This window comes from Danio rerio, chromosome 16, assembly GCF_049306965.1.
Source record: "Danio rerio strain Tuebingen ecotype United States chromosome 16, GRCz12tu, whole genome shotgun sequence".
NCBI lineage: Eukaryota > Metazoa > Chordata > Actinopteri > Cypriniformes > Danionidae > Danio > Danio rerio.
This window is the reverse complement of record NC_133191.1, coordinates 34829239-34854345: the sequence shown is the minus strand read 5'-3', so window position 1 is coordinate 34854345 and position 25107 is coordinate 34829239. Positions and strand designations below refer to the sequence as shown.

The window sequence follows — 25107 nt, the reverse complement described above, 5'->3', positions numbered from 1 at the left end:
CATGCTGTGTGCTTGTGTGTGTGTGGGAGAGTGTTTTGTTCAGAAATAAAAAAAACGGGGTTGACACATGGCTGTCTTTTACAACTTTGAGATCTAATCAGCAAGCAAAGCCTTGAAAGGTTTTAAATATGCAAACTGTTCAAAAGCAAACCAATCAAAGCAGTGGGTGTTTACAAACCAGCATGCCTTTTCAAACAGTGTGTTCTGACGAGGTCTATCAAAACCGGACAAAACGTATGCCATAGCTTATAAATAGAGTTTTTATGTTGATATCTTGGTACATTGGTGCCAGTGAAAACAGCATTATTAAAAAGGCAATCCGTGACTGAAATGTAAAAATAAATTGTAGTTTATTATGTGCGGACACAACATATTTGAACACAACCACACTTTGGATCTTCAAATTAGTAGTTCTGCATTGAAGTGTGTGTCTGTAGACTTTAACCCTTCACCACTGAGTAAATAGGCTAAAAAGGAGTTTGACTGGAAGCATTGTTGACATCTCTCTTTTTGTGTATTTGACTTTCATTGTTTTTTATAGCACAGCCAATTCAAACAAATTTGACTTTTTTTCTTGACTGTTAGACCCTTGCTCTGTCACTATATAGAGGCATTTCACTGTAGATTAGACTGTAAACTACAGAAAAATCTTTCAACTGCGCTATCATTTTGATGAAGGCATTACATTGACATCAGCATGTCTGAAAAAATGCTGATATTTTGGTAAGTCCTTTTTTTATGTTTCACCTGAATTTATAATTATTCTTTTAATAACTATCAGTGAAAAAAAATCTTGTGTTTATTAAATTAATATGAGAATTAACCATTTCGTTCTGTCTACCAAACACACCGATTTAGCCTTCTGTGGGCAAGTGTGGATGTGTGTGAGTGTGATCTGGCCATGTTTGGGGAGGTTTCTTCTCCACAGTACCCTAACCCATATCCAGTGGATTTCATGCAACATTGGAAGCTGGAGGTGCCGGATGGGTATCAGATCCAGCTAACTATCAATCACCTGGACATTAAGCCTTCTCCAAACTGTTGCAACAATTTTCTCATGGTAATTTACTTATAAAAATGTCAAATGTAAATACTGTTGTTTTTTATAATATCTTGTTAAGGCTACACAATCATTTGAGCAGCAGTAAAATGCAGTTACCATTATTTGCATTCAGGTTGTGTTTAATAATAAGGTTCTGTGGAAGTTTTGTGGACAGAATTTCACAGACAGGTTTCATCCCGGTGAAAAGCCCATCTTGGCTCCCGGTTCTCATCTGCAGCTCTTTTTTCTGAGTGATGATTCAAACCTTAAATCACACACAGGATTTACTGCATCCTACAAGGCTGTTGGTGAGTTATGATTAAGAAACATCGGTGTTATTGCTGGGAAAATTACATTTTACACAAATAGAATGATCATATAATTATTATTTTGCATGTATTTTTTTGTTTGCTCTGCCACTAAGAAGTTTTAGCAGTCATGTCTCTCCTTGCAACAATAATAAAATTTTTGATTGAATCAATCGTGACACTTATAAAGTGATACAGGAATAAAATTGTGTGGGGAAAAAAGATTTTAAAGTTTAACGATTAGTTCACCCCAAAGAAAAAAAACGCTCATTGTTATTCTCGTACTGTTCCAAACCTGTGTTAAGTTCAGGAACCAGATAAAGATGTTTTGAATGAAATCTGAGAGATCAGAGTCACCCAAATGCCCAAATTAAATCTGTTTGTCTTATGGTGACTCTTTTTTCAGAAGGCTTGTATTTACTTGCACAGTTAACAGGGATTTAGTTTTAGATTTCATGTTTTATATATCTGTGGATATTTTAGAGCATCAGAGTTCTGGGTGAGCAGACTTTAAAGGTAGTTTTATAAGATGTTATTGTTTTCTTTTCGTCATGTATTTCTTGTGGATTTGGAAAAATATGAGTGGGAGAAGATAAATTGATGATAGCATTTTTTGGGTAAAATAACCTTTTAAACGTTAAAACATTTATTGGTGGTCTAACAGTCCACAATGTCAAAATGGCCCCAATGCAAAGATGGAAAATATAACTAAAGAAGCCAGGCTTTCTGTCACAGATACCCAAAATGAAATCCAGCTATACACCTACACTTACAATAGACTTTTGATGATGAAAGATAGTGTAAGTAGGCTGCAAGAATCTAGGGCTTGTGGATTTTAACTGAATATGATGAAATGAGAAACATACTGTTGATTTGCAATTATATATTATTATTCATATTTTTAAATGCAAATGTTAGACCATTTGAAACTGGTCTTAAAAATAGTCCTCCTTAATGTTTAATACATAAGGTGCATCCCATTTTGAGTAGGCCTACTTTTTCACAATTCTATGATTTTACAAGTGATTTGTTCTCTTTGATACCTTTTTTTGTTTCCTTGTGATTCTAATATGCCCATAGTCAGTGTTGTAGCTCGAAATTCTGGGCTCTATGTTCAGGCTTTAGCTCTAGGCCAGTTTTGATGCTGTTTGTAGATCAAATGTCTTTATTCTGTATTCATCACTATCTCTGAGAGAGTGGAATGAACACCGAGGTCAATTTTGGTGGTGGAGTTGATAATGGAAGGTGTAACTTAAAACAATCAACAATCAACAAAACTCTTTGTGTTTCCTCTTCAGCTGTGGATTGTGGCATTCCAGAACTTTCAGAATTAATGGAGCTCTCAGAAAAAGATCCTCCGACAACTTATCTAAAACAAATCAGTCTCAAGTGCAAATCTGAATTTTATCAATTAGATAAAAAAGGTAAGATTTGTATGGTTTACATGCATTACGTTAATGTAATTCTCAAAAGTGTATTTAATTCTACATCGTCTTATTTTTCCTTTCATTAGGTAATTTTACCTGCAATGCAGAAGGTAACTGGGTGTCTGAGAATGGCGAAAAGTTAACAAAAATTTTTCCTAAATGTGAACCAGGTACTTATTCATCTTGAATGCACATATCTGAAACACACATATTTGTTTTAACTTACCTTTATATTTCTATCTCACACTAGTATGTGGAATAAATATGGAGGACTTGTCTGCTGGAAGAGTCTTTGGTGGGAAGCCAGCAAGATCAGGAGAGATTCCCTGGCAGCTCCTCCATAAGTCCAGCCCTAGAGGTAGTGCAACTCTGATCAGTGATTACTGGGCTCTGACAGCAGCTAGCCTGGTGGATGGAAATGAAAACCGCAACATGAGTTGGCTTGGAGGAATAGTTAATGCTCAGGATACAAATGCAGTTTTTATGGAAACAGAAAAGATCATAATTCACCCAAATTATAAGAAGGTTGATAAAGATGGGCGTCAGTCAGACTTTAATAATGATATTGCTCTGATAAAAATGTCTGCTATGGTACCTCTTGGTCCAAACATCAGGCCGGTGTGTTTGCCAAAGAAAACAGATGAAGCTGTTAAAGAGGGCATGATGGGAACAGTTTCAGGTTTTGGAGTTTATGGAAGGACTGTAAGTAAATTATTACGTTATGGTCATGTTCATGTATACAGTCTCAAGAGTTGTGTTTCAGGTGATTTGCCAGTCAGTGATAACATGTTCTGTGCTGGAGATGATGTTCATGGTATTGACAGTTGTAGTGGAGACAGTGGAGGTCCTCTGTTTTTCCCAATGCTGGGCGATGGAACTGAAGAGCATCGCTATGTGGTGAAAGGCATTGTGTCTTGGGGTCCTATATGTGCTAAAACAATCACTAAAGGTTATTACACTAAAGTGCAAAACTACCTGGACTGGATTGAAGAAACGATGGCAAAAAATTCATAATGTGAGATATTATTAATGTCTAGTTATATATATGATCACTTAAAATTATGGCCATTATGAAAAAAAGTCAATTGTTATAATTTGTCTTCTAATGAATGTAAATGTCCCTGTATTTTAAGGCAAAAAAAAGTTAAACAGGACCCTTCACATGTATACATTGTGTAAAAGTTCATTAAAATAAACTAGCTAAAAGTTTTATTAAATTTGATCTTTTTTTTTTTTCTTTTTTTTTGCTGGGTTAAAATTAAGCAGTTAGTATGAAGTCTGAACTGGTTGAGCAAACTTGGACAATCAGCCTCAAAGTCTGTTTCTCCATTTCTGCGCCATGTGTTGTGAAATATAGGCTAAATTATAAATATACTTGACAAAAAGGGTTCCACAGAGGTGTATTTAGAGTTGTATATTGTGGGTATTGTGTTTGAAACATGATGAGTTTATGTAGTCCTTTCACTCGAAAGAACTCTTGCCCACATACATATTTAATATAGCAAATTTTGATGAATTAGCTGTAACTTTTGACTGCATTTTCCTTATTTATGCTGTTATGCGTGCATTATATTTCACACGCATATGCAAGGTGACTGAAATTAAAATTAGAACACAAAAAAATACTGAGCCATTAATAGTTTAAAAAGTAAAAAAAAATAATATATATATACTGTATATATGCACTAGTCTCCATGTCTCGCTGGAAATATATTTAAATTAATAGTAATTTAGGTATATTTAATCATTCATTTATTATTTATGTACAAAAACTGAGACATAAAATGAGAAATATAAACTTCAACGAAAATGTAAACGAAAAGTTTAAATAAAAATTAAAAAGCTTATTTATTGACTGTCTTAGTCCTATCACTTTAAGATAACACTGAACATCTCTGTGTTTATGCTAAAACACTGCTTTGTTATTTATTTATTTATTTATTTAGATCTACTTGTTTGTATGTATGTTTGTACTTTTTTTTTTGTCTTTTATTTCTTTAATTTTACTTTCCAAAATGAATCCTCATTTTACTTAACAAGTTTAATAATAATAAAGCTTGTTGACAAGTTTTTTAATGATTAATTGAGGAATCATCTTGCTTTGTTTCATTATTTCATTTTCATTTACAAGTAGCAGGGTTTTTATAGCTACTGTGAATTTCTCTTTGTTCACATCCTGTCCCTTTGTGCCCCCTGGCAACATAGTCGCAAATTGCGGTTGTACCTAAAAACACGTTCAGTGCGGCAGCGGTGGTACGAGGCAGCCGGTAATGGTCTCTTTAAATTGTCACCCACTGTAGGCAATATAATAAATTAGCTGTGTTTTGCTTAGAAAATAATTATGGGCAGTGCCTTATGGCAGCCTCAGCCAAGCATATCAGACAACTAATGTCAATGCCCATTCTAGATTGCATACACTTTGGTTTTTGCAGTAATGTCACCTGAGCAAGCCTGCTATGATTTTGTTTCATAGGTGAAAAAAGCTATATATTTTTGGCTCCATCGAGACCAATATCCCCAGTCCAAATGCTAACAAGAAAAGTCTGAGATGATGGTAAAACATTACGAGTGCAAAGAACAGCCCTAGTAATTAGCCACTTACATCCATAGTTAAAAAAAAAAAAAAAAAAAAAAAAACATAGTTTGAGAATCAATGGCTACTGGTTTGCAACATTCTTCAAAATATATTATTTTGTGTTCAGCAGAAAAAATAAACTCAAACAAGAATTTTCATTTTTAGGTGAACAATACATAATATTATTCATAAAGGCGACTAGCACATGCCACTGTGCCAAGTGACAGTTCCAGTGGCACATCCTGTTTTAACTGGCATGTATTACTGACAGTGTTCACATTCTACATAAGCTCCAACAACTGTCTGTCACCACTAGAGGAGCCACACAGCGACATGCACTGTATAGGCTTAGGCTCTATATACAAAGACAGTGTATGTGGGCCCCTTTTCCATTATTCATAATCATCACTTCTTCAATTAAATAATTTTACTTACTTAGGAATGCTGACAAATCCCAAATAGAAAATCAGCCAACTTTTTTATCATTGGCATTCATCTTAACCCAGCACAGAAAGATGATTTTGTCTCAATTGTGCTATACTCAATGACATGACTAGTTAACAATTTATACTATAAATATGTTATACTTTTCTTATCAGTTTTAGGCTAATGTAGACTACCCTACCTGCTCTCTTAGGGATTTTTTTTTCAAGACGTTGTTGTTCTTGTTTTCTTTTCCTCATACATAAACTGTATGAAAACACTACCATTTAATTTTTTTTTTAATGTTGTTCAAGGGCACCAGCTTCAGCTGGTTCACATAAAAAAGTAAAAATGGCCCATGCCATTATGTGAATATTATGGCGAAATTGAGTGTCCTGGCAATTGTGTGACAGCGTTTCTTCTGTTTCTGAGGATTTAGAGAACAGCAGCAGATGTCCACAGTCACTTCTTATCCCTTTATCCCTGTGGATGGTTGAGGGCTTGAGTTCTCCCGGGCTTTAGAAAATGCTTACTGTAAGAAGCAGCACCTCACACAGGACAGCGTAAGATTGTTTTGCCTGTTGATTGCTTTCTGAAAACGGGTCTGAGTTTCCAATGGGAGAATGGAATACTGGTGGAGCTTGTTGCATGTTATTTTTTTCTGGGAACTAACTCGGGTGCCATTGTGTTATTGCCTGGTGCGACAAAAGCTGCCAGTTTTATGGATTATGCCACTGAGTGGAGCTCCGGGGAAAGGAAACATTACGGCTGAGGTTCTTCCTGCTGTTGAGCTGGCACTGCAGCATTTGAGTGAGCAAACATCTAATTTAGCCAACTACGAGCTTCAGTTTCACCTCACAGACTCAGAGGTAACAAAATACAACTTCTGTTTTATGAAATCATTTATTTAGTCACTCTATTTTTCTAAACCCATAATCTATTAATAACTAGCAGAGGAATTTTGGAAATTGTTTTTGCTTTGTTTTTTGTCTGCACTGCAAAAAATGCTTTTCTTACTTAGATTTTTTGTCTTGTTTCTTGTGCAAATATCTGAAAAGTCTTATATGAATAAGCATTTTCTAGGCAAGCAAAGCATATTGTCTTGTTTTCAGACATAAAATGCCAATATTAAGTGAGTTTTACCTTAAAACAAGCAAATAATCTGCCAATGGGGTAAGTTAAATAATCTTGTTTTTCTTTTTGACATTCAATTATTTTGCTTACCCCATTGGCAGATAATTTTGCTTGTTTTAAGAAAAGGCTCACTTAATTTTGGCATATTATTTCTTAAAACAAGACATTATGCTTTGTTTGTCTAGAAAGTTCTTATTGATTTAAGAATTTTCAGATATTTGGACAGGAAACAAGACAAATAATCTAAGTAAGAAAATAATTTTTTTGCTGTGTGTGTAGTAAAAGTCAGTGGGATACAAAACAAACTTGGAGCCCACTGAGTTTCTATCTATCTACAAGTTAAAGATTTGTTTAATTAATTCACAATAGAATTTTATTTTAAAGGATTTAATTGCTAACTAATTAGACTAATCTTTAACAAAGTTACAGAAGGGATTAGTCAAGAGCAGTGAGTGATTTTATCTTTGTATTATGTTTGATTAACTTTAAAGAAAATTCTATTCTTAATTTTGACTTTCATGTCATTCTAAACCCCCAAAACTTAAAATTTTGGTGAAATCTGAGAGCTCCTTGATCATAGACTCGTTAAGAGTGCAAAAAAACAAACAAAAAAAAAAACATGGCTTTGTGGTTCAATCAGAATATGAGAATAATATAAAATGCTTTATTCAACAGTCCTTAGTCTTCTTCTCCTTAGTGTCAGTATAGTGCACATGTTTAAGAGCACTGTGCAGTGAATTTCCTCTTTTAGAAACAAAGCACATACAATGTAATATGTCAGAGGTGTGGCCTAGCATGAAACGTGAACATGCACACTATACTGACACTGGTGAGAAGAAACACTGAGGACGAGAAAAGGCATTTGGTTGCTTTTTTGAGGATTTTATTTTTTATTTTTTTGGACTTTTAACAAGTTAGCGTCAGGGTTCTGCCACTCTGGTCTTGTAAATTCTTGTTTTGGTGGCAGAGTCCAGACACTAGCTGTATCTTGTCCTGTTTCTGTTATTTTGTGTGTCTCTGTGTGCACACGCGCCGTCGTGGGTGTGCGCAGAGCGTGCGCGCTCCCGCATAATGCGGCCGCGCGGGCTCTTCATGCCTCGCACGCGCGCACTCGTACTCGTATTTGTGTTTTGTTCTGTCAGCATCGCGCTGTTTCATTCTCAGTGTCTCCGTCTAGTTGGTTTAGGTTTTGGTTGATGCTGAGATGAAGCATGCACATTGCATATGTGTGAGCGCACTGTAAGGTGTTTATCTCTCGTGTGCTCGTGTCTTGTGTCTGTTGTCAAAGCACGTGGCTCTGTGGTTACATTGTGGTCGCGTGCTTTTGTTGTGTACTTCAGTGTTGTCTTTGTCTTGTCATACGAACACTTGGTTAATGATAATGAGTTCTCTCATTGGCTGCATGTTCTAGTCTTGTTTTATGTGAGCGCATGGCTTGTGTTGTCTCTTTGTGTCATGTGCTCTCCCGTCTATTGTCTAGTCCCACCCTCCTTGTCAACCCATTATTAGTTTATACCTGTTTGTGTCAATTTACTTCTGCTTATAATCACATTATGTCTGCCGTCCTGTGCCAGTTCGTCATCATTTGTCGTCTTTTGTAGCCTTGTCCTGTCTGTCTAGCCCCGTTTCTTACCAGCCTACCCAGTCCAGTTTGTTTTGTGCATTTATTTGTTTTGTTAATGTTTTCCCCCTCGGGGTAGTTTATTTTGCCGTTTATTTTATTTTTACTATTAATAAATACCCATTTAGTTCTGCAATTCAGTCCTCGCCCCTTTCCTCTACACAATTGTGACAGTTAGGAACCTTGTTATCAATATAGGATCAGGGAGTTCTCAAATTTTACCTGAAATATATTTATTTGTGTTTTGAAGTTAAACTAAGGTCTCAGGGCAGGGTTTATATAGACATGAGGATGAGTAATTAATAAAAAAGTTACATTTTGGATGAGCTAAACCTTTAAGACATTAATCAATGTTCACTAACATACTCACAATTTTGTCAGATCCATCATGTACTCTGTGCTTGTCATTTCAAGATGTGATTTTTTTTCTGCATGATTTCTAAGAAACTGCTTTATGTACACATTCGGTGTTCAAACATGCATGGTTTAATACGCTTCAAATATACAATAAAACTCCAGATTATACCAAATATTTTACAAAACAAACATTATCATTTGCATTTCATTCGGATTTGCTCATGTTTTTATTGCAACAGTGATCTTATGGCAAATGTGTAGCAAAAAATTACACAATATGTTTTGTATTACTCTTGGTTCCTTTTTGTTTGTAGTGTGATAACAGCAAAGCCCTCAAAGCTTTTTTCGAGACGATATTCAGTGGCCCCAAACCTCTGATGATATTTGGAGGTGCTTGTTCATCAGTGACATCAGTCCTTGCTCAATCATTGGAGAGTTGGAACCTTGTGCAGGTACTCTGATTATTGATATTTTTTCCATTTATAATGGTAAACTCAAGAAAATTTGTACACACTCATTGATAATCTCACCTAATTCTGTTTCACAGCTGTCATTTGCAGTAACGGTGCCTTTATTGGCCGACAAAAGAAGATTTCCAAACTTCTTCCGTACTGTGCCATCAGACAGTGCAGTTAATGTGGCTTTGGTGAGGTTTCTAAGGCAGTATGGATGGAGTAGAGTTGGTACTTTGACTCAGCGTGAGCAGAGTTTCACAGAGGTAATCCAAGTCTGGGGAAATATGATGAAATAAACCTAGCCCAGGCTGAAACACACACACACACACACACACACACACACACACACACACACACACACACACACACACACACACACACACACACACACACACACACACACACACACATATATATATATATATATATATATATATATTTATATATATATATATATATATATATATATATATATATATATATATATATATATATATATATATATATATATATATATATATATATATATATATATATATATGTATGTATATATATGTATGTATGTATATATACCTTTCTGGAGAGCGCCAAATACGTCCCAAGAGCTGTTTTTTTGCAGTTTTTGTTTTTGTGAATCCATCAGAGGTCGCTGTGTATGCTTTTTGAGATCTCAAATTCCATTTGCGCCTACTCTTCTAGCGTAAATGCACCAGAGGCCACTGTCGACTGACTGTTTTACTGACGGATCGACTGACCAATTCTCCTCCTTCCCTAAACCGACAGTTTTAAAAAGCAATCCAGAAAAGAAAAACTCTCGCCTGATTTTTTGTCTTACCCACTATCTGGAACTGTTCTTCACCGGATTTGAACCTTGTTGTCGTGGTCAACTTTTCTCTGCATCTCAAGTCCGCTAATGAACATGGCGAGCTAACTAGACAAACTGGCAACAGGGGGAAAGCCATCCATACGGAGGTAATCGGTCAGCTGGGAAGCATGAAAAGAAACAGCATCATACCGCTCTGTAACATTTGTTTTAAAGAAGAAATGCAGCCATACGTAGCTCTGGCTACATAATTCGCGACCTCCAGAAATTTATATAGGGGGACATTATCAGAATGAGTCTATGTTGAATAAACCAGGCTTACAGATTGTAAACTTTCTTTAAAAGGTACAGACAGATTTGAACAGACATCTGGAGGAGGCAAATATCCAGCTTGCAGAAGCAGAGAGTTTTTCTGAAGCCCCCTGTGATTGTGTGAAAAAACTAAAGGTGTGTATCAGATGGGACTGCTTTCCTCACACAAATTTAAAATAAGTCGAAACAACATACTTATTAAGCTTTGGGGACAGCTTGATTGTTTTGTTCAATCCGCTTACATTTGAAAGCGATGAAGTTAAATTAATTAGTGTGAGACAACATGAAGGAATTGTATGGAACTGAAAAAAATACTTATTGGATTTACTCATTTTTTAAAGGCAAGTGACAAACAATTGACATGAGCTGAATTTAAACAAACAAATTAAGTTGCATAACTAAATTACTAACATTACTAAATGCAATTAAATTTGGCACATATTCAGCACAAATTCAACACATAAATTGTTTGCAACCACTTAGCTTTAAAAAAGTAAATGCAATGAATCATTTGTTTCAGTGTTTCTAAAGACTTACACCCACAGATTACAGTGACTAATGCAATTACATGTATTATGCTCTTTGTTTTTCTTTACAGGACAATGATGTAAGAATAGTAATTGCTCATTTTGATCAGAGTTTAGCCGCTAAAGTCTTCTGCTGTGTAAGTACATCTTAGCCATTTATTCCTGAAAATATTGGATCTAATTGACAAGTGATGATTCCATAAAGAATGACATTTCTATGGCTCAAAATAATTTGTATAGTGAGTATAAGTTGTTTAGTGGTGACCTATTTTCAAACCTAAAACCTGGAAAGACTTTAAAAACTTTTTGTAATAGTAAGGTCAATATATATAAATTTATATGAATTTAAATGTGTTTTTGGCTTATTTACAGTCCCACACGGAAAAAAACTGCCAAAAGCTTTTGTTTTGTGACTAAATAAGAGAACAGTGTATTCTGAGGACATTAGACATACTTTTAACATTCAATATCATCACTAGTTTTCTTTTACCTACCGATTTTTAAAGCTTTTGGTATTTAAATAAAGATTGGAAGGGTTTGTCATGTGCTTTATCGGGATGCCATTAAAATCATACAACTGTGGTGTAGTTAATTTATACACTATATTTAGATTTTTTACTTCTGGTTGTGTTTAATGTTTGTACACTTCATTCAAGTATCATACAGTTTTGTTGGTTGTAGAGCTTACTTACTGCAATATTTCAGTCAACAGCCAGTCAATCAAATGATTAATTGGGGGACCAGGGTGATACTAACTACTAGGATGGCCTGTAAAAGTATGTAGTCACTGCCACACTCTATTAAAATGTTTTACACTATTTTTGTCTTTTAAGCTGTGATTTAAAGCGTCACTTACCTTCATGGCAAATCAATATGGTCTAACCAGACTAAATATATGGCCAGTTTACATAAAAATTAATAACTAAAACAGTGACAATAAAGGTATTAAAGTCTAAATAAACAAAATATCCTCCACGTCAAAGTCCACATCATAATTATAAAGATAACAGCACAGGGAAACCATATCACAATCATCACTTTCAGAAGGAATTTTATTCCCAGCTGATAAACAATAAAAACATAGACAGCCAATCAGAATAATGAGTATATAAAGCAGCGACAAACAGCAAAACTGCAGCTTGTGCTTGAATAAACAGGACTTTTATAGTAAATATTACAATAGCTTTATACTTTTGTTTTTGGTGTTAACAGGATTTTATACATACATTATTGTAATGCAATAATGTTTACCTTTTGTGAAAAATAAACTTATATAAACCCATACAAATAAACTTCAGTTAAATCAAACTGAATTGAACATACTGTACTGTTGTGTCACAGATATATAATGTCAAGATGTATGGGCAGAAATATCAGTGGATTCTGCCAGAGTGGGTCCAGTCGAGCAGGTGGACTGACATTGACTCCACCAACTGCACATCTGAAAACATACTGACTGCAATAGAGGGATCCATCAGTGCAGATATTGAGTCTCTCAGCTCCAGTCACATCCGAGGAATCTCTGGTAGGGTATGTTCACCTTTGACTGGATCATCGTCTTTGTCTGAATCAGTGTGAACGGCTGTAGAGAAATTATAGTTTTGTTTGTTAGCTATCTGTTTTGACTTTACTCAGACACCCCAAGAGTACGAGAAAGAGTACAATGAAAGGCGACAGATGAAGCAACTGGGGGGAAGCAAGTTTCACGGCTTTGCTTATGATGGTACATGGGTTATTGCCAAGGCGTTAACGAGAGTCATGGAGACTGTGAAGTACAGAGAGAGATACAGCGTCCATCGCAACTTCACTCTCACTGACCAAGAAGTGGGTCAGATGATTCTAGAGGCCATGGACAAGATCAACTTCTTCGGTGTGACAGTATGTACAATATTTCACATTTATCCATCTATCCATCCATCCATCCATCCATCCATCCATCCATCTATCCATCCATTCATTCATTCATTAATCCACCCATCTATCATCCATTGATCTATCTACTCATCCAACTTTTTATCTATTCACCCATCCATTAACCCATCTATCACCCCATCCATCCATCCATCCATCCATTCACCAATCCATCCATCCATCCATCCAACAATCCATCCATCCCTTCATTCATTCATTCATTCATTCATTCATTCATTCATCCATCTATCCATCCATCCATCAAACCTTCCATCTATCCATTCATCCATGTTCTATTGATTCATCCATCCATCCATCCATCCATCCATCCATCCATCCATCCATACATCCTTCTATCCATCCATTCATTCATGCATCCATCCACCCATCCATCCATCCATCCTTCTATCCATCCATTCATTCATGCATCCATCCACCCATCCATCAATTCTTGCATCCACCCATCCATCGAACCATCCATCCACTCATCTATCCATCTATCTATTCATGCATCCACCCATTCACCCACCCATCCAGTCATTCATCAATCCATTCATCAATTATCCATTCATTCATCCATCCTTCCATTCATCCATCCATCCATCCATCATCCATTCATTAATCCATCTATCCATACATCCATCAATCAATTCATTAATTCGTCCACCCATCTATCTATCCATCTATTCCTGCACCCACCCATTCATCCATCCATCCATCCATCCATCCATCCATCCATCCATCCATCCATCTATTCATTCACCAATCTATCCATCCATTCATTCCTCCATTCATTCATTTGCACACCCATCTACCCATTCATCCACCCATTTACCCACACATTCATCCATTCATCCATCCATCCATTCACTCATCCATCCACCCATCTATCCATCTATTTGTGCATCCACCCATCCATTCACCCATCTGTCCATCCATCCATCCATTTATCATCCATCATTTATTCATTCATCCAGCCATCCATTCACCCATCTATCTATCCATCCATCCATCCATCCACCCATCCATCCATCCATCATCTATTCACTCATCCATCCACCCATCTATCCACGGATATTCTTGCAACCACTCATCCATCAATTTATCCATCCATCCACCTATCCATTCATTTATCTATCCATCATCCATCCATCCAGTCATCCATCCATCATCCATCCATTTATCCATCCATCCATCCACCGATCTATCCATCCATCCATTCATCCATCTATCTGTCTATCTGTTCATGAATCCACCCATTCACCCACCCATCCGTCCGTCCATTCATCCATCCATCTATCCATACATTATTAACATTTTTTCAAAACAATATCAGTGCACAGTTTATTTATTTATTTTTAATATAAATACTAAAATATCATGACAGTTTTATTAAAATGAATTTAAGACGTTGTACATACATTTTTTTATTTTTATTTTTTAACAATTTCTAGACAATTAAAACGTTACAACCTATCTATTTTTATTTAATACATTTGTCATAATAGAGGCACTATGGAAAAATATGTTTAATACTTTAATCAATTCGGTATTGCGTTAGTTTGTCACTATTCATGGCGTTAACTTCTGGCTCATCGCCTGCTTATTATTAAGACATTAACAGTACATTAGCAGATATGAACTATTTTATTTTACATTCTTACTATACCCAATACCTAAATCTACTATCTTAATAACTATTAATAAAGAGTTGATTAACAGTTTATTGAGCTAAAAGTCTTAGTTAATGGTTTGTTAATGCCTGAAGCATGAATTGTGACTTTCTCTAAAAGTGTTACTATTAATTCTTATCCTAATTCTGATCCAGACAAAAAGGTAATTGACCCATATACAGATTTCTGATCTTGTTAAAACTGTAATCTGCAAACTGCTGTGTTTAGGGACACGTTATGTTTCAAAAAGGCGAAAGAGTGGCCAATGTGAAGTTTGCCCAGTATCAAGGTACAGTCCATTTTTTACATTTTCTTTTCTTATACTGTTTTTTATCATTATCTTGACTGCAGATTTCTTTTCTCCTCCATAGATGGAAAGGCTGTTGATATTGAAAAATACAGTGCCATTACAGACGAACTAGAGTTCATTAGTCCAATCAGATTTCACAGTAAGAAAAAGTCTAATATATAGTTTAGCAGACCAGGGTAGAATTGCACCAGCTGTTTAAGTTTTTGCTTTAACTGGAATGTAACGTCCACACTAGGAGCTTATTAACTACTGATTACACTGCAAAAAAAAAAAAAAAAAAAATGCAGTTTTTCTAATTTGTTTTTAGTCCAAATTAGAAAAAAAATCACTTAATTTTGACTAACACTGTAAAAAATGCTGAGTTTAACACAATTCCTTCATGTTGTTGAAACACAAATCTATTAAGCTAACATAATTGTTTTTACAAATTTAAGTGGATTAAACATAAAACAATTAAGTAATTCCAAAAAATCCTCAAAGATTGTGTGGATTCAGCTCGTTTTAAATAAGTAGTATAAAGGTGCAGTATGTAAGTTTGACACCCAGTGGTTGAACTAGATATTGCACACCTGGTTGAATACACACAAGTGCAGGTAGCCAGATTGATGACACCAATAGCAGTGCACCTAACTGTCGAGCCTAATAATGTATATATAATAATAATATATGTATTAAAAACAAAACAACAACTCAAAGTAAGAAAAGCATTTTTTGCAGTGTTTTTTTCACCACATGTTGTTATGCCAGAACATAATAGGCCGTAAGCTCTTCATGAAGTAATGCATTGTTGCTTTGAGTGGCGTAACACTCCCCAATCCGAAGTCTTCTAATTGTTCAAATAAAATAAAAAACAACCTGCTGGTGCAACTGGCCCATGGTGAGGAATGTGCATAATGACATATACAGTATATCTCACTAACATACACTACAATTGTTTTTGATATTAACAGAGGATAAACCCACAAAGGACCGAACTCATGTGTATCCTCACAGGAAACGCATCAGCATATTGCTCTACGCTATTGTGTCGTTTTTGACTTTTTTAGGAATTTTTACAGCTTGCATTTTCTTAGTGTTCAGTCTGAAACACCGCAGTCATTGGTGAGTCAGATTAATGATCTTTACGCAACAATGCCAAATAATTCCTTTTAAACCATGCTTGTGTTCTGCTCTTATGCCATTCTCAGGGCTATTAGCATGTCAAGACCTTTGATGAACTCTTTGATTATTCTTGGTGCTGTGTTGTCTTATTCCTCCATTTTCTTTATGGGACTGGATGGCTCTTATGTTTCCGATAGAGTATTTGAAGTTTCTTGCACTGTAAGTCCCATTGTTATAGCCATTGTTTGGAAATTATTGCCTAACATCTAGAATTCTAAATACATTTTTTTTAATAAGGTAATGATCTTTGGCTTTATTCACAGGTGCAGATATCATGTCTATCTATTGGATGTACCACAGCTTTTGGGGCAATGTTTGCTAAAATATGGCAGATTCATTTATTTTTTAAAAACCACAGCATTGATAAAAAGGTTTGTACCTGCCTTATAAACAATCATGCATATAAATCTAATTAAAAATAAATAATTGATTTCTATTATTAAAGTGCCCCAAATTATACTGTTATAAAGATTCTTACATTTTGTTTTGTAAGTCTATAATAGTTTTGGCTCCATTCAAGGCCAAGAAACGTTATTTCTCTAATAAAAGGCATTACAGGAAACGTGGTGTTACCTTGTTGCAATTTACAAACAGCTGAATTTCCCGCTACATAAAATATAATATACATAAAGGTATAATAAGGGCACTTTAAAGTGATACAGTAGTTCACTCAAAAATTACAATTCAGTCATCATTTACTCATCCTCCACTCATCCTCCACCTGTTTGAGTTCTTTCTTCTGTTAAACACTAAAAGGAATAAAGAACTATTGACTTTTGTAGTATTTTTGTTGTACTATGGCTGTCAATGGCTGCTTTTTATCCAACATTCTGCAGAGCATTTTATTTGTGTTAAATAAAAGAATGAAATTCCCACTTGAAGACGAGTACATGAGGAAATCTTCATTTTTGGGTTTCAATATCTTCTTTTGCACTTTTGACTTTTTTTGTACTTCCCCAGAACACAAAGAACTATGGGCCGAATCTCCTGGTTATTTTGCTTTTTTTGATTGACCTAAGTCTACTAATTAGTTTGCAAGTATTGGATCCTTTTAGGAGAACAGTGAAGGAGTATCGTATACAGGTGAGCAACAAGTAAAAAATCTAATTTCTCTTAAAGCTACACAAGCTTTCTTTACAACCCAGGCTCATTCTGAATATATACATTTCTGGAAAGCGCCAAATACGTCAATGGAGCTACGTTTTTTTGCCGTTTTTGTTTTCACAAATCCACCAGAGGCCACTGTGTACGCTTTTTGGGTTCTTAATTTCTTTCGTAAGTGCCATACACACTTCTTGCATGAATCTGACCGATCGACTGACCCACCCTCCTCATTCCCTAAACCCAACCAATAGTGTTTTCAAAATCACAGATTGACCAGACCACCCACTTCCCTAAACCCAACCGAAACCGTAAAAGTAGCCATAGTGCCGTAGCGTTTACTTTAAAGACAAAGTGCAGCCAAACGTACTTCTGGGTACATAATACGTGATCTCCAGAAATGTATTTAGGGGGGCGTTATCAGAATGAGCCTATGTTGTTTCTTAAAGAGATATCAAATAACATCATAAATCATTATTTTCTCCATGATTATCCATTTCTCTGTGTCATTAGCTTATGTTTGAAACCCTTTATATTTTTTTTCTTTTCATAGCCTCATCCTCACGGGCAGGATTTTTTCATTCAGCCCTTTTCAGAGCGATGTGAAAACACTCATGGGCTTTTCTGGATGGCTGCATTCTATATTTATAAGGGGACATTGCTAGTATGATATTTGTTATTTGATTTCACAAATTGATTAACTACATAGAATTTATTAAACAGATGGATCAATGTTTTTTGTATTTGCACATGTTTTTATACAGCTCAGCACCTGTTTCCTGGCCTGGAGCACACGACACATGAACATCCCTGCTGTAAACGACAGCAGGAGTATCCGGTTCAGTGTGTTTGTGTCAGTGCCAGTCATTCTGATTGGTACTTGTGCATCAATGTTCTGGCAGCATCGACCAAACGTGCAGTTCTGCATTGTGACCCTTGTGATCGTCACATGCTGCTGCTGCACTCTGTGTATGGTGTTCGTTCCAAAGGTTGCTATTCTTTGTGTTGTTTTCTTAAGAAATGTAGTTTAAAATCGATTGTATTCCTGGGATTTACTATAAAGTGTCATTTTTAATTACATTACTCCATTAGTTTTCATTGTTACATGATCATTTTATTATGATGATCTGCTGATCAAGAAAAAATACTAGTCTGTGCTGAGGTTCAAATGTTTATGGAAAGTGATATTTTTAAGATACGCTACCTTTCAAAATTATCATTAAAATGCTTTGACTTTTATTCATCATGCAAATTAAATTGTTAAGAGTGAAGGTAAAGACTTTTATAATGTAATATGAAAAAAAAAGACCTGAAGGGGATGGTCATAAGAATGTCACAAAACCTTTATAATCATGACATGACACATGAGATTTTATGCATGCTTCTAACAACTGTGATTAAATGTCATTTGCTCAGCTACAGTATGTCATTTTAAATGCAAAGATGACATTGTTTATTATGACTTCACATAAAAAAAATACATATAACATAGGCTCATTCTGAAAATATACCCCATATACATTTCTGGAGATTGTGAATTATATAGCCAGAGAAATGTATGGCTGCATTTTGTCTTTAAAATGATTGCTACGGGGTGGTTTGACGGTATGAAACCTGTAAATAAGTATAAAAGGAGAAAAAAACTATAAATAATGTCAGAGAAGAACATAGAAATAGAAAAAATGTCAAATAAAATCATTGTAAAACAGTCAAACAGAAAGAAGAGATAGTATGTTGTCACCTATTTCTTAAAAGACATCTTCATCATTTCTCCTATGTTGTTAAATTAAATCACTTTAGTTTTAATAATGGAGATCAAACAGTATTTGATTTTTTAAAAATGATTCTTCCAGATTATCATAATAAGGATGGGTCCTGATCCTGCCTTCTTGTCAAGGAGGTTCCACCTCAAACAGTGGCATAGTGAACTAGAAAAGGAGACTGAACAAAACAAAGACAAGAGGTGCATGCTAGAGCAGAGGGATCCTGGATTATCTGTTTTTATGATTGACGCAACACTGAGCATCTCGTCCAGCCTGACAATTCATCAGTCAGAAAACCTTTACCTCAGACGACACATTAATTACGTGAGAAGCTTCTTGCATTACTAGTGTAACTAGGTAAAAAAAAACAAACAATGAGATCATTTGTATGTTGTTTTAATGAATTGTCTTTTCCTGCAGCTGGATTCTGAACTGGAGGATTTGACCAGGCAACTAAATCTAAATGAAACAAGTGCTCATGCGATGGAGAAAGTCATCGTCACAGGTTTTGTGCACAAAACAGGTAGGAGAATTCTTGAAAGGTCCTGTGTCTAAAAACGTCTTTTGTTTAACCATTGTTTCCCATAGCTATTGATTTCATAATCAGAAACGCAGCAAAAATTCAGCTACCCAAATTTCAATTTTGAGCCAGAAAGGCAGAAGTTATTGACCTTAAACATTTTGTCTGTCTATTTACAGTAGTTAAACGTGTTATCTATGTTGACTTGAAAAAGTTTTTGATAATGAGAGAAATAAACCTCACTGAACATTTGCTGCACTCAATTATCACAGTGAACATTGTTACCATTGTTGCTTTGTTATTTTTTAATATAAAACGTCTACATTTGTCAGTAAAACTTTTACATTTGTCAATTTTATTTTAGAATGAGAAAAGTATAATTGTAAATTTTCACTTTTCAAATGGCATTACAGTCACTGGCAGTTCAAGCTGCATCTATTTTCTTAGAACAAAATATATTTTGCTAAATAATTATTATGATCACTTAAACTGGGATGCTTTCATTATTTATTGTATTTAAACAGAGATATGATTAATTCATGGTTAATTAAATAAACATTTGTTGCATTTATTAAATTAATATTTATGAAAATGAGTGTTAAAATGAATTTCATTAAGGTAAGTCTGATATTAATACTTTTACAATAAATTGATTGATTGATTGATTGATTGATTGATTGATTGATTGATTAATTGATTGATTGGTTGATTGATTGATTGATTGATTGATTGATTGATTGATTGATTGATTGATTGATTGATTGATTGATTGATTGATTGATCGATCGATCGATTGATCGATTGATTGATTGATTGATTGATTGATTGATTGAATGAAAATTTTATTTTATTTTTTAAAGTTTGTGCAAGTGCATTCTGAATTTTTTGATTTTGACCCACAGTTTTTGTTATGGTGCATGATTAATTTAAATAAAATCAAATGTAGACACATATTTGTGTTCACTGTATTGTCAAATTAACCAATGCGTCCAGGCCCTTTACTGTTTATTAAAAGTGGCTTTCCACAAACCTCAGTTCAGAGGGAATTGGCATCATTCATGCTTTGATGCATTCATGAAAAATTATTGAAGTTTCTTTTAAACATTGAGCATCACGGGGCACCTATTTTCAAGTAATTTGTGTCTCCAGATTGTGTCTGTAATGTTTCAGTTTAAACATACCTATCAGATTATTTATTATACCTTTCTGTATAATTTGAGCTGTTAAGACATTGTAGTTGTTTTTGTTGCCTGTGCCTTTAATGCAAACGAGCTGGTTCTCCCCGCCCACCATTCTCACATGCCTGTCAGAGCAAAGAGATCACTATTGCTATGAGTGTAGCCTTCTCCTGCTGGGTCTGAAGCATAAGCAGCACAGTGACAGACAAGAATGAAAACTTTATGTAAAGTAGAGTCGCACTCAATATTGTTATAAAGTTTGGGCACATGCACAAACACACACACGTTTAGCTTTGCACTGTTTTTGCACGACAAATGTGACAGGATACATGGTAATATGCACTGCTCTATGGATATCTATTATGTTAATGTACAAAACAAACCTGATTTAACGTCCACAAACTGAGATTGAAGCGTCTTCTTTTATAATTGTACTGACATGTGGCTGTCGTAAAGAATTGCGAAGCAGTTTTACTGTCTTTATTACAAACATGCACGTTTTAAAAACCTTTTACACTCGTTAAACTCATTCTTGAGGTGCTGCTGATCACAGAGGTAAAGAGATCGTTTAAACCTGGTAGCTTTGCGCACATCCTGTCTTGTGGATTTGATAGGATTATATGAGTTACATGTTATTATGCGGATGTCAATCAATTCAGTGGGCAGGAAAACCACACTTAGACTTCATAATGTGGTGGGCCTCAAAATGGGTGGGGTTTGAATCCTATATTAACATCAGGAAATAGAAATTAAAAAAAGACTTTTTGTGTTCATATCACCCCAATATGATTGTGGACACCGGCGCAGGGTTCTGTTCAAACAGCTTACAAAAGTGGATTTTCATCATAGGTGCCCTTTATGTTTATTTAAATTCACTTATTCTTGTCTCTTTTCCAGCCAAGGATAAATGCCTGACTCTCCCTGAAAGCTCCAGATGTGACAGGAATCTGCACCAGGACATCAACTCCCCTGAACAGTGAGTTTTATTTTTCTCAATCCATCTTTCTGCAACATTCTTCAATTTGTTTCAAAGACAATGGTTTGAAAACTCCAGAACACTTCATTTTTTTCCTCCACAGTGTTCGGCGCAGACTCTCTCTGCAGTTGCCCATTCTGCATCATGCCTACCTGCCCTCTGTCGGAGGAGTGATGGAGGACTCCAGTCCCCTGTACAGCCCCCTGCAAACACCCACAACTGGGTCATACGGACTGCTGCTGACAGGACTGTGATTTACTACACTCAGCAGTTTCATACAGTACACAAGGAAACTCAAGCAAAATACATACACCCATGCATATAAATGTACACTACAGGTAAGACAATGGGTCCGGTTGGACTTTTTAATTTCGTTTTTGCTCACCAGATGCAGCAGGTGTTCAAAGATTAAATAAAATCAATAATTTTGTGATACATTTTTTTTTATTTTGTGTTTAATATTTATGTTCTATTTTATTGTATTATATAATGTCATTTATTCCTTCAATTAAAAGCTACATTTTCAGCAGCACAGTCTTTAGTGCATGATCCTTCAGAAATCACTATACAACAGGATGATTCATTGCTCAAGAAACATTTTTGGTTATTATCAATCCTGAAAGGTTGTGGTGCTTCATATTGCTTGGACACAATGATAGATTATCTTATAAAAGTAGAAAAAAATTCAGCAAGGTCTTAAGAAAACAACAGTGAACACATCTATAATGTGACGATTGCAAAATATTTTAGTTCAAATAATTTTTGCTCTTTGGAATTTCAGGAATCTTTGATAAGCATTGATAGTAAAAACATGAACCACAAATGACGGAGAACCAGTAGTTGATTGCAAAAAAGATCAATTGGTTTCTGAAGGTTCCTGTGACACAATGAAGGCTGAAGTAGAGATTCTAAAAATTCAGCTTTGTATTACAGGAATAAATACAAAAGAAAAAGTGTTATTTCATTAGTGAAAATAATATTTCACAACGGTACTGTTTTATAGTATGTTTTCTTCAAATAAATGCTGTTGCAAATCAAGTTGCTATTTTTTCAAAGTCTTAAGTACCAAAAATGTTTCAAATAATCAACCAATATTTTCAATAATTATACGAAAGTTCAGCATGTCTGTAAAAGCAACATTAAATGCATTGTCTATGATTTTAGTCATTCCTTTACTAACTGATGAGAGTTACAGAGCTCACCAAACTAGAGTTGATAATACATTTGAATGGGTTTAAGTAGGACAGCTTCACTCAGGGCCTACTCACACTATGCCATCCGTACCGTGCCCAGGCCCGTTTCCCGGATCGTTTGACTCGTCAAAAATCCAATTCAAGATATCTACAACTGTAATTCGACTATTAGTAAATTAATTAGAGATATCTTCAAATATATTTGTAAATATCTCTAAATATGATGAATTAAAGACATCTCCAAATGTATTATGACTAGTAAAATCTCAGAGATATCTCTAATTACAATTGTGACTAGTCAAAACTCAGTTAGAGATATCTGCAAATATTTTTCAATGGAAGTCAATGGAGGAATATGACTAGTCATAATATATTTGAAGATATCTCCAATCTGATTTCGTACTAGTACAATTGCAATTGCAGATATCTTTAATTGTTATTCTGACTAGTCGAATTATAATTATGACTAGTCAAAATATAATTAGAGATACCGCTAAATATATTTATGGAGTCAGAACAAAGATTTAAATGCTAAAAAGACTTGCCATAGAGAGCGCTTCTGAACAGCGCAGCAGCGATGACGTAAGCGTGCCGAGGCCCGATATGGTGTGAGCGCGGGCCGTTGGGGGAGACGGGAGGGGGGACAAGCGTGCTTTGGCCCGGTTCGAGGCAACTGTACCTAGTGTGAGTACGGCCTCACTATAGTTGCAGCAATTTTAGGGAAACAGCAAGTTATGTATTGATGACTATGGCCCCTATCATACACTCGATGCAATTTGCCAGATGTGTTGTTATTTTCAGTACAGCGCAACCATAATTTTCCAGTTTTCCGCCACATTGTTTACATAGCAAATCCGTTTGCACCGCTTTGTCAACTCATGGGTGTTCTGGTCTGGAAAAGAGGTGTGTTAAGGCGCATTGTTGGCGCGTTGCTATTTTAAGGAGCTAAAATAGACTACAATAGACCAGCTGATAGCAGGTCTAGGGCTCTATTTTAATGATCTAGGCACAAATTCTAGCAATGCCATGCCCATGGCGTATTTCAATTTACATGGTGGACTTTGTAAGTGAAAAAACGGAATGCTTCTTAGCTTTAAGCTCTGCACCTATGGTTAAAATAGAGCCCCTTAAGTCAATGACATTTCCGGCATCATTTTGTTATGAAGAGGCATCATAATTTGCAGATGCATTGTATACCTACTGTATTACAGGAACTACTTTTACCATTTTATACGATATCACAACTTTTATCATTTTAAAATATTCAAATATCTATTATTTACAAATATCTTAACAAACATATATATTTCAAATATGTTTTAAACCTCTTAAATCCTAATATATCTTTTCTGGTTAAAAATAGTTGTCATTTTCATCAGTTTAAGCTTCATTTACGATGGAAATTTAACTTTAATTAAACCATGAAGGTGTTGAGTTTCTGTTTATATTTCTTACCTCCTGCTTTGAGGAATTTAATTTAATGACTGTAACCAAAGAAAAATACTTTATACTCTTTTCATTTTAGAATTTCACATACCTTAACAGTCAGTATTTCTTTTATATTTCTTTGTTAAATTTACATTTAATAATTTGGCACTTTCTTACAAAGCGAGTTACAAATGAGAATAAATATCTGAGAGTTCTAAACCACACAAATTTTAGTTACATAAGATCACACTTCATAGGTGCTAAGAAACAGGTAATATCTTAATAATAGGCAGGTAATAAGCCAGTAGTAAATGGTATAGATATAGAGAGAGCATTATATACACAGTGCTCAACATAAACAAATACACCCCATTTTGAAAATGAATATTTTTATCCTTTTCTCAGTGAATATAGCCAATACCTTTTGGGTTTAGTTTAAGCAAAACTGATTTATTAAACAGTTCTATCCATTAAAATAAGAGTTTGGTCACCTAACACCTTTAGATATTAAAAGATAATACATTTGAATTCAAACGAGTTTCAAAGCATCCTGTAGAAAGCATTAATATAAAGAGACAAGTGAGGGGTGTACTCCTTTATGCTGAGCACTGTAAAGAAAAACGTCAGTGTGCTATTTAATATCATGAAAAAAATAAGCAAGTATATTTTGCATGTTTCATAGCATGGAACACTGAATAACAGGATGTGGTTTCTCACTAACGAAACAAGTGCTCTTTATTTTATGTGTTGTGTAGTTGTAAGACAAATGTGTTACAATCCCGATATTCTTTCAATGTCAGATTTATTTTAAGTTTATGAACATTATGTGATCTAAAGCAAAGCTAAAACTGTTCTTTCAAAGATACATCTCTTCATTCCTCATCCATTA

The 25107-nt window shown here is 35.0% G+C and overlaps 2 protein-coding genes across 6 annotated transcripts; both read left to right on the top strand.

The window, feature by feature from the left end:
• The first annotated feature begins 24 nt into the window (after positions 1-24).
• On the top strand, positions 25-3994 carry c1s.2 (complement component 1, s subcomponent .2). Of its 2 annotated transcripts, none has more exons than XM_073925351.1 (6): positions 25-723; positions 859-1060; positions 1206-1350; positions 2649-2774; positions 2864-2947; positions 3028-3994. In XM_073925351.1, the coding sequence occupies exons 1-6, from the start codon at positions 698-700 to the stop codon at positions 3789-3791; spliced, it is 1347 nt and encodes a 448-aa protein (XP_073781452.1). In that variant the 5' UTR covers positions 25-697; the 3' UTR covers positions 3792-3994. The 2 variants fall into 2 exon arrangements, with proteins under 2 accessions (XP_073781452.1, NP_001107921.2); NM_001114449.2 differs by having other exon boundaries at positions 631-723; positions 1176-1350.
• Positions 3995-4788: 794 nt separating this feature from the next.
• Positions 4789-22031, top strand: LOC560647 (gamma-aminobutyric acid type B receptor subunit 2). Of its 4 annotated transcripts, none has more exons than XR_012392203.1 (19): positions 4789-6644; positions 9202-9339; positions 9435-9605; positions 10511-10612; positions 11076-11141; positions 12346-12534; positions 12640-12882; positions 14817-14877; positions 14960-15037; positions 15849-15999; positions 16086-16218; positions 16323-16430; positions 17020-17142; positions 17714-17824; positions 17925-18129; positions 19014-19247; positions 19344-19446; positions 21519-21597; positions 21701-22031. XR_012392203.1 is itself a non-coding variant. In XM_021466936.3 (19 exons), exons 1-19 carry the CDS (start codon positions 6399-6401, stop codon positions 21849-21851), a joined length of 2712 nt encoding a protein of 903 aa, XP_021322611.1. In that variant the 5' UTR covers positions 4789-6398; the 3' UTR covers positions 21852-22031. The 4 variants fall into 4 exon arrangements, 3 of the variants coding, with proteins under 3 accessions (XP_021322611.1, XP_021322612.1, XP_073782275.1); XM_021466936.3 differs by having other exon boundaries at positions 17925-18149; XM_021466937.3 differs by lacking the exon at positions 11076-11141 and having other exon boundaries at positions 17925-18149.
• Positions 22032-25107: the final 3076 nt, after the last annotated feature.

What these genes read in the sequence shown, in the direction of transcription:
- LOC560647 (XM_021466936.3), top strand. Translation starts at nt 6,399, where the DNA reads ATGGAATACTGGTGGAGCTTGTTGCATGTTATTTTTTTCTGGGAACTA. An exon ending in TCAGACGACACATTAATTAC is followed by an intron (nt 19,248 to 19,343) that starts GTGAGAAGCTTC and finishes CTTTTCCTGCAG; the next exon opens with CTGGATTCTGAACTGGAGGA. An exon ending in AGGTTTTGTGCACAAAACAG is followed by an intron (nt 19,447 to 21,518) that starts GTAGGAGAATTC and finishes TCTCTTTTCCAG; the next exon opens with CCAAGGATAAATGCCTGACT.
- c1s.2 (NM_001114449.2), top strand. Translation starts at nt 698, where the DNA reads ATGTCTGAAAAAATGCTGATATTTTG. An exon ending in GAAAAAATGCTGATATTTTG is followed by an intron (nt 724 to 858) that starts GTAAGTCCTTTT and finishes ACACCGATTTAG; the next exon opens with CCTTCTGTGGGCAAGTGTGG. An exon ending in TTTTCCTAAATGTGAACCAG is followed by an intron (nt 2,948 to 3,027) that starts GTACTTATTCAT and finishes ATCTCACACTAG; the next exon opens with TATGTGGAATAAATATGGAG.